The sequence below is a fragment of the Crocodylus porosus genome, unplaced genomic scaffold (assembly GCF_001723895.1).
Source record: "Crocodylus porosus isolate Cpor-Errol unplaced genomic scaffold, CroPor_comp1, whole genome shotgun sequence".
Taxonomy (NCBI): domain Eukaryota; kingdom Metazoa; phylum Chordata; order Crocodylia; family Crocodylidae; genus Crocodylus; species Crocodylus porosus.
This window is the reverse complement of record NW_017728951.1, coordinates 48,532,667-48,542,370: the sequence shown is the minus strand read 5'-3', so window position 1 is coordinate 48,542,370 and position 9,704 is coordinate 48,532,667. Positions and strand designations below refer to the sequence as shown.

The 9,704-nt window shown below is 45.6% G+C and overlaps 1 protein-coding gene across 2 annotated transcripts in view; it reads right to left on the bottom strand.

Moving 5' to 3' along the window:
- The window catches only part of LOC109324371 (L-threonine ammonia-lyase-like), a 54,439-nt gene that overhangs the window by 27,577 nt on the left and 17,158 nt on the right, over positions 1-9,704 (bottom strand). For both annotated transcript variants that reach the window (XM_019556358.1, XM_019556359.1), the window contains 2 exons: positions 8,279-8,395; positions 7,083-7,324 (listed from right to left, as the gene is read on the bottom strand). In XM_019556358.1, the coding sequence (XP_019411903.1) occupies positions 7,083-7,324; positions 8,279-8,395 (359 nt within the window). The remainder of the gene's footprint in view (positions 1-7,082; positions 7,325-8,278; positions 8,396-9,704) is intronic.

Below are 9,704 nucleotides of genomic sequence, written 5' to 3'. Positions count from 1 at the left end.
GGTCAATGATGACCCCCAAGTCTCTTTCTTCCATAGTGCTAACCAGTGTAGCACTGCTGAGCCTATAAGGATGCTGCAGGTTTTTCTATTGCTTTCCTTCCTTAAGTTGCATGTGTTCTAATTCCTCCCACAATTCAACCCAAACTGTAAGCAATGATACAAAATGAAATGCAGCTTTCTCCTCTCTCTCTCTTTTATTTACAAGTGGAATTTAGTACTCCTACTCATGCAAGGGGAATTTCAGGAAACTGAAGCACTCGTCTCAGAGCAGAGCAATACAGCATAAGTCTTTCCACAATCCAGGGCCAATAGCTGATACCTTAACTCTTCCTTGGAACACCTCACTAGGAGGGTAAGAGAAGCATTTATTCTGCCAAAGTATTCACTGGTAAAACACTTTAAATGCAGACCATTTTTAATGACCAGATTAGAAACCAGCAAGACTTGAATAGAGACTGGTTGATTCAGATATATTTCTAAAGGCTATTTTCATTTTAATTAAAAGAAAAAAAATTGCAGAACAATAAATCAGTTATGTATATATGTTATAAAACCATAAGTGCCCATGTTCCATATTGACTGACAAATGAATAATCAAGGCAGGGTTACAGAACCAGTAACCTCATATCCCACCACCACATTTATGCATTAAATTTGTGTCTGGTAGCAAAGGGCTACTTTTATTCATTGGTATTAGGGTTCCCGAAGTACTGAAAGACCTAACATATATCACAGTTCATGGCAGAAGGCAAAAAGAACTCAATAACCCCAAAGAGAAAAGACCATAAAAAAGTAGGAGCCTAGAGACAGCCATTACACATAAACCAATTTAGGTGATCAGAAACTGGTTTAAACCTGTAACAGAATAGAGGTTTAGTGCACATAAACCAGTTTCAAAATGGCTGAAACAGTTTGAGATAAACATAGTCAAATGTAGTAACAGACTTAACTGATTTGGGTCAAACTGGTTTATGCAATGTCTATCCCAGACCCCTTCCTTGTTTAAGTTAAACCACAGTCCCAGAGCATCCAGCATACTCTCTGGGCTAGGCTCTCTGCTCTCCCCACCCCTCTGCTCCCCAGCTGGAGCAGGGACAGGTAGGGGTGGGGGCTTGGCCAGAGAGGGGTTTAATTCTCCCCTCCCTGTCACACTGGCAGGCACCTGAGCCAGGTCTGCTGGGTGCTCCCCCCTTGCTGCTGCAGCAGCAGGGCACCATGGCCCCCAAGGCAGAGGGGGGCAGGGAGGAGGTTAGTCTCCCTTCTACCCCCGCTGCCAGTCGGGTCTGCCCATCATTGTCGCTGCACTTATTCCCTGTGGCAGAATAAGCCCCCTGCTGTCTCCTCTGCTGGATGCCAGAAGGAGGGGGAATAACCCCCATCCCTGCTCTACCCCACAAGAGGCCCTGCTGGCTGGCATCTAGCCATGCCCCCATCCCATCACTGCAGTGGGAGGGGCAGGGCCCTTGATGGGGGCAGTGGCCCTTGTCACAATGTCAGGGAGTGTGAGCCCCTTCCTGATGGCTGAGGCTGCAGCCAGGCAGACCCAGCTGTGGTGCCCCAGGGGCAGAGTGCGGAATAACTCTGTTCCCAGCCCCCTTCCCCTGGGCCCTGCCACCAGCATCTGGCCCCACCCCCACCTCTGCCATGGCAGCAGCCCCCATCACGGTTTCGCCAAGCGTGAGGCCCTTCCTGGTGGGGGGCCCATACTGTGGGGTGGGCAGAGTTTCTGAGTTCATTTTTTCATGATGATAGAGATACTGGTAGGCTTCCAAATTGCTTTGACATTGTAAATATACCAATAAAGGATTACCCAACTTATCACTCTCTCTCTCTAGATATATGTGTGTGTGTGTGTATATAGAATGTTTTTTTATTTTAAGAACATGGATTTTGGGGTAATTTTAAAAATGGATTTGGGATGCTGCTGCAGCAGTCCAGCTGGCACAAGGGGTAGTATCCCCAAGTATCAGTTGGCTGAGCCCCAGAAGCTCCAGAGAACAAGCAGCCTTGAGCTGCTTGCCAGGGCAGCTTTTTGTATGGATGGGGCCAGGACAGAGCAGCTTTTTATACTGCTGGGGACAGCATAGGTGCTGGCCCCAGGCTCTAGTTCCTCCTGGAAGAAGCCAGGAAGGGTTATTTTGCCCCTAGTGGCACAATTTGCTCCACAACAAAGTGCATGTCCAAGCACGTGAGCTGAGGCAAAAAGCCCCAGTTCAAATTTGCACTGCTTCTACTTGAGCTGCTGCAAGCGCATGTGCTTGCGTGTGTGGATGTGCCCATCATGTTTAAGAGTGCTGTAACTTTATAGTGCTATAAAAAGTTCTCTAGGCAGCACAGACACAAGTTACAGAAGACATTACATTTTGAAACATCTTCATCTGATACCTCATGCAATGAGAGGTCAGATTTTCAGCCATTTTTTAAGGTGTCTGCAGCCATGCATTTGTGTTTAGTCACAACTATGAACTGCATTCTGTGGCCAGACTGAGTGAAAACTGTCACTTGTGTGCACAAAATTACAGTGTTGTAAAACATGCATTGAGCACTTCTGTAATATACGTAATGCTTAAAATTACCCCAAAATCCATGTTCTTAAAATAAAAAACCATTCTATACACACACATACACACACATATATCTAGAGAAAGAGAGAGAGAGAGATAAGTTGGGTAATCCTTTATTGGTATATTTACAATGTCAAAGCAATTTGGAAGCCTACCAGTATCTCTATCATCACGAAAAAATGAACTCAGAAACTCTGCCCACCCCACAGCATGGGCCCCCCACCAGGAAGGGCCTTTTTAACTAACTGTCAATTTAACCAGAATTTTCCCCTCTTAATTAGGAAGGATAAATCCAAATGGAAAGAAAAGGCAAGGAAGGGTTATGGATACTGGTCAGAGGAAAAGGTAAAGATATCCTTGCATCTCTTGTATCATTCTAAACCTTATTCCTGGCCTGTCATTCTTTACACCTGGCCTGTCCAATGACCTTAAACAGATCATCAAGCCCATAGGCAGAGGGAGAAAAAATTATTTGGGGGATCTGGGTGTGTGTGCATGTCTGCCCCCCCCCAGCAGGTAAGTCTGTGGGGGAAGGGCCATGTGGGGGGTAGGAAGTGAAGCTGGGTCACGGGCTCCAGCTGGGCCTGGGGCAGGCCCTGCACAGCTGGAGTGGGGCAGGGGATGGAGCTGTGAGTGGCTTGTCCAGGGGGGTGCTTGGCACGGGGAGGGGGTATCAGCTCCCACCACTGCATACACAACAGGAGGCATGGTGGGCATGTGCCTGGGATCTGTGTGGAGCGAGATGGGCTGCCGCTAAGGGCTGCGGTCAGGGCCGTGCCAGGCACTTCTTGGCAGGGGCTGGGCCACGCTGTGCTTTGGGCAGCCGGCACTGGGAGGGAGGGCTGGGGGCACTACGGCAAATGTTGGGGTGGCTGTAGCCCCCCCTGGCACCCTTCCCAGTACCTCCACCACCCACCCCAAGCTCAGTGCAACCCATCCCTGCTGGTAAGAGCCCAGCACCACCCTAGCCCCAGCGCAGAGTGGCAGCCCAGCCCAACTGCACAAATCTGGGGGCAGATGCTCCCCATGCCTCCTGGGATGCACTTAGCAGCAGGAGCTGTGCCCCCCAGATGAGTCATTCACGGCTTGTCCTGTGTCCCACCCCAGCTGTGCAGACCCTGTCCCAGCCCCAGTCCCACTCCCCCCCTCACTGCTGCATGCACACCCCTCCCCACCACTGCTGCAGCCACTGAAAACCTGAATCCAGGCTGCCTTGCAGCCCTACTGCCACCTCACGTTTGGCAGGGCTAAGCCCTGTTAGTCCCCCACTTCCACCACCTATGATCAAGCCTCATTTTATAACCATGCTTAGACCGTTCAAATATTTCAAACAAGTTCACCTCTTAGTCATCTCTCAAGTCAGAGTCCCAGTTTTGTCAGTCATTCCTCATATGTGATACCCTTCATTTCAGACTGCTCGAACTTTTATTTGAGTGTAACTTGCATAAAAGGAACTTTTCCACCCAGGGAAAGGTATAACATCTTTTTATTCTCCTGTGCATTATGAATTTTCATTTCTGCCTGGGAGAAATGTTACAATCTGTGCTTTCTGCTTTGCCTGAGGAAGGGTGCATGAACCCAAAAGCTTGCAAATAAAGAATTTTTTGGCAACCATTTAGTTGGTTTAATAAAAGATATTGCCTCTGCCAAATGTTCTGCATACCCTTCATTTCATTAATCTTTCTTACTCTGTCCACATAGGGTTAACTATGTTCTTCTCCAAGCACAGTGATCAAAACTGAAAACTATCACAAATGAAGACTGACCCACACAACACAAAGGATTTCCTTCATGGCTGTAAGAATGTGTCAACTCTACTAAAATGCACAGTGATTTGGTATAATAACACTTGGACACAAGCTAACAAGTTATTAGTTTTCTATACTATTGATTACTAGAGCTGTGTGAAGTTTCAGTCCCTGATTTGATTCAGCAGAGATTCAGCCTGATTTGGTGGCTGAATCGCTGAATCCGAATTGAATCAGGGGACCCTTTAATTTCTATGAGTCGAACTGGAACCCTCCAAATCGATTCGGAGAGATTCGGAAAGATTCAGTGATTTAGACATAGAAACAGCTTTAAATGCTTTTTCTACGTACCTCTAGGTAGCAGGTGGCTTATGAATGCTGCGACACTGGGGCACATGGAGTGTCTTACAGAAGTGTGGGGGGCTCCCCAGCATGCTTTCAGCAGGCCCAGAAGTGGACCAGAAACACTTCCAGTCTACTTCCGGGTCCACCAGGGAGTGCACTGGGGGTCTCCCTGGCACTCCCCCTGACTCAGCAATGGGTGACTCCTGGGTCTGGGGGGGCACCCGTGGTCCTCCCATGGCCAACTGCCCCCACGCTCCCTGGTGGACCCAGAAGTGGACTGGAAGTATTTCCGGTCCACTTCCGGGTTTACCACCAAGCACACAGTGGGGCCCCCCTGTGCTCCTGTGGGACACTCAATCTGCCCCAGCATTCACAAGCCACACTGGTACCTCAAGGTATGTAGAAAAACTTTTAAAGCTGTGTCTATGTCCGAATCGCCAGTTCTCCAAATCAGCATTGTATCGTCAGATTCGTATTTGGCCAAATTGAATCAGGGACAGTGATCCAAATCAATTAATTAAACTCTGTCCCTAATTTAGGTTGAATCCCAATCCAAATCTGAATTGAATAGGGCCCGCTTCACACACCGCTAATAAATACTGGACTGAAAATTCAAATGGAAAGTATTTCAAAACATCCAGGCCTTTTTCCCTTGCCGCATTACATACTTCAGGGCCCTGTATATTGTACTAACCTTCCTCACTTTTATTATCACCTATTATGTTATAAGCCTGACTAAACAAGTTCCTTCATAACTCAGCCCAGCTAGTAGTTGACAAGGTGGAAGTTTAAAAAAAAGGAAAAGGAAGGTCTACCCAAGCAATGTTACCCAACTCACATGGTTACTGTTAGTGCTCTCAAACCACTCCAAGATATCAAGGTCCAATGACTGTCAGTATACCAGTATAGACCTACCTAACAGGAAGCGGAGGTATAGATATTCTTGTTCTTCAGCTACCTTATTTCTTAGGTTAGCACCTAGAGCCAACACATCTCCTTCTTACAACAGGGTTGGGTTTTCCCCTTGTTTGTCTGTTGTGTCAGCAGTTTCTCTATGGACTGTATAATACAAGGCCTCAGAAATGTATCAACAAGGATCTATTCCCTGGGCACTAATAGCCAGTAGGGATCAGGCTGGCAGCAGTGGCTGGGCTGGCAGCAGCACCAGCTGCCATTCTTGTGCCTGCTCTAAGCTACTGCAAGGCCTGCAGTTTCCCAGCTAACCACCTCCTGATCTCGGCATTGTTTTGGTTCCACATTCTAGTTGTATCCAACTTACAGCCTGTAGACCACATCCAGCTTGCAGGGCTGGACTATAGGACTCACCGGTCTGACAGAGGTGTCAGGAATTTGGGGATGGGACCTACCCCCAAAATCCAGGTCATGGAGTGGTGGTAACAGGAGTGCCCAATGGGCACAAGTTCGCAACGAGGCAGATGAGCAACACCTGGGTTAAGCCCCACCCTGGCCACCTGCCCCACTGCCACTGCTTGTCCTGCTGCTGCATATAGAGTTGGCCCATGAGAAGTCCCATGGTCTGATCCTAGGCCCTTATAAGCCACAGCAGGTTTTTATAGCATTGACGTGAATCCATTTAATGATAGGTCTTAGCCTATGAGTGAAGACACCCGACCCATTCACACTGGTAAAATTTTTATAATATTGTAAAGTGCAGAGGACACACCTTATGGCACTGTAGGTCACTCTACTCCAGGGTAAAGTTATCCCTGTAAAAGGCAAAAAATAACTACACTGGTATGTGTCTTGTGTGCATACCCAATGGCCAGAGGTGAGCTAAGGGATTGTGTGTCTCTAGGACTAGAGTCCCCCTGGCTGTATCTCCAGAGACAAATACAGCCTAGCAAGCTCCTGCAGCTCTCCAAATAGTGAAGTTGAAGCTTGTAATCAAGAACAGTGCAGTGAATAGTCTGAACAGGAGTCCTTTGGTCCAGTTTAAGAACTGTAATTAATGGATCTGAAACCATTTAGAGAAATCATTCAGTTTTTTTCCATTTCTAAGGATGTCTCCTACATTTAGACAGTGCTTTATAAGTGATTCATTTTAATATCCTATCATTTTCATATTCAGTAGTTAGTTTTGTACAACTGCTATGTCTACAGTATTTTTATAGGCAGCAGGGCAATGATGAGGGACAAACAGGTTTGAATTCTGCTTTGAACCATTCTAAAAACTTAAGCAGCCAAAGCCAATGAATGTGGTATATCTGGGAACCAAACCTTGGAAATACACCACAAAGATCCATGGTTTGCACCTGAAAATACACAAGTCGAAATTCGGACCAACCTTTCAGGAAACTCAGGAAAATGTTTGATGAGCCAGGGTCAAGGTCTGAGTTTGTGCACATACATAAAGAAAATGAGTTGGTGCAGAGCTTCACATTTGTCTAAAAAAACTTCCACTTACTCTTCAAGGTACAAATAGCCATTCTCTTGTGCCAGCCTCCTTGCATGCATCTGGGAATCCTTGGCTGTAGTGCCATAGGAAATAACCATGGCACCATAATCACGGCACATTTTCACTCTGGCTAGAGAGGTGCTGGTAGACATGATGACAAACACTGGAATGTGGAGTTCTGAAGCATGGTATGCAACTGCCATACAAAAGTTACTGTCGGAGGCCACGATCACACCATTTCTCTGCTGATCCTGCAAAATATGTTCACTTATACTAGATTACAGAGTACTGAAAGTAACAGTTTGTCCAAATAAGCACAGACTTATTGAAAGTTTCTGAGGGATCATTTTGGTCTTCAGACTGCCCTGTCCTAGTTCTCTTTCCCACTTCAGATGATCAATCTGTGACAAAGATTATGCATTTCAGTGTAAAATTTCTTAAGTGAAATCTCACATTTAATAATTCCTGGAACCAATCTTTCTCTCATTTTAATCAACTGAATAGCTCCCATTAACTGTAATAGATATAGGATCTGGTCCCTTTTTCTGGTCACAGGGAAAAAAAATCACTGTACTTCTTTGCTTCGCATTCCTATGTGAATGAATCTCCCAAAAGTATAGGAAGAAACAATCTCAGAGGTGCAGGACACTAGGCCAAATAGTATTATTAGTTATACAGAGAGATAACATATACTGTCTACAAGACAGACAAAACCAGTTATTCAAGTGCTACTGGAATTCCTTACAAAACAATTTACCAGTTCATTAATCCACAAAACTACTCACTCAGCCTTTAATATGGGCTTTGTCATTGCTCAGTTTGTGGTCTCAGCATATCTGGGGAAACACAGCAGTATATAATATTCAAAGTTAATTCATTTCAGTATCAAGGTAAATCTTGAAGTCTACTCTTCTAACCTTTCCTTCAAGTATTTCTCTTAAGACCACACAAAAAAATCCCATTGATTCACCAAATGTAAAAGATATGTATCAAAATATATTTCTAAGCATCTCTGCTGCTCAGCACAGCAGTAACTGAGTGCTGTGCCAAGCATATTTCCTAAATGAAGAAATGCAGGAAGTCTTTGGGATGTACAGGTAAGATGTCAAATCGTCCTTAATCTAGCAGCTTCCTGCTGCATTTAGGTCAAGAAAGTTTGATTTCTATTTATTTATTTATTTTTGGTTTTTGATAATTTGTCCAACCTGTGGTAGTGATGACAGAAGGTAGAGGACACCCCGTTCCTTTACGGATCCTGTGTACTGGAGGAACTCTTTCTTTAGATAGATGTCCATTCCATACTGCTTTGAAAGCCTAGAATACTGAAAAAGAAGAATAAGATCATTATTTTTCTGTAATATTTTATATGCCTGAACTACACATCAGTATTTTGATTGGTTTTACAGAGCAAAACCATTATTTTCAAAATATATTTCCATATAGAAAGAACACATGACAGTATTAGATAATTTAAGAGACTCCTGTGAATTATGCAGATCATCCCAAACCAGTGTAAATAAAATGTTTACACTGCATCACCAAGCTTTCTGTATTTTACAACAACAATGAACGAGGGAGAATTAATTACAAGAAAAATTATTAGTTCTAATAGTTTACTTCCTTTTATACAGCCATGTTGCTTAGATACCAAGAGTACAATCGCATTGGCCACCAAGAAGCAGAACAGTTTAGAAACCATTATAAAGTTCAATGTCTCAGCATTTGCCAGAACTAGAAAAGAGACTGGATCTAGATCCCTGGAATGCTGGTTATTTCTCAGCTCTAGTAGTATGATAACCTACTGTGTCATGCCTGGGAGCTGGTCACTGATCCAGAATGAATATTGCTCATTTTACCCTTAAACTCATATAACTTTCAAGAAGAATTCCAACATTTGAGAAGAGAGGGAAATAAGGATAAGAAAATAATTTTCTTCACAGTCCTGCTTCAAACTGTTCAAAGGGATAGAAAGCCCTGGACTTAGATCAGTAATTCTTAACATTTTTAGTAGAGGTCAACCAATACATTGGTCCCAAATCAGATCAGCACCAATATGAGGAAAATTGAGAGTAATGGAAATCCACTTTTTTTGGCTGATGTGACTGATAACATGGCTGATAAATATTGTGTGCATGTGCACAGCCACAGTGTGGCAAACAGGTGGCCAGGAGTGCAGCCTGGCAGTGTGGAGAACAACTGGGTCTGGCTGGTAAGTCTGTTGTGGGGGAAGGGGTGGGGAGAGGGAAAGGTGGGGACAGATCAAGGCCTCTGCGGTGAGGGAGGGAGTGGGGCTGAGGCAGGGGCTGCCCAGCCAGGGTGGGGCAGGACATAGGATGGAGCTGCAGCTCATCCAGAGGTGCAGGGATGGGGGGATGGCTCCTGCCACTGCATGCACCCTGGGAGGACATGGGGGGGGCACATGTACCCTCTGGATCTACACGCGGGGTAGGCTGGGCTGCCACTGTGGACTGAGGCCAGGGCTGCACTTGGGGTAGGCAGTGGCAGTGCTGGGAGGGGGGGTTACAGGGGCTGCAGCCACCCCAAAATTCACCATAGCCATGCTCTCAGCACTGCTGCTGTGTGCCCTGAGCACAGTCTGGACCAGCCTCCCACCAGGAAGAGCCCGGTGCC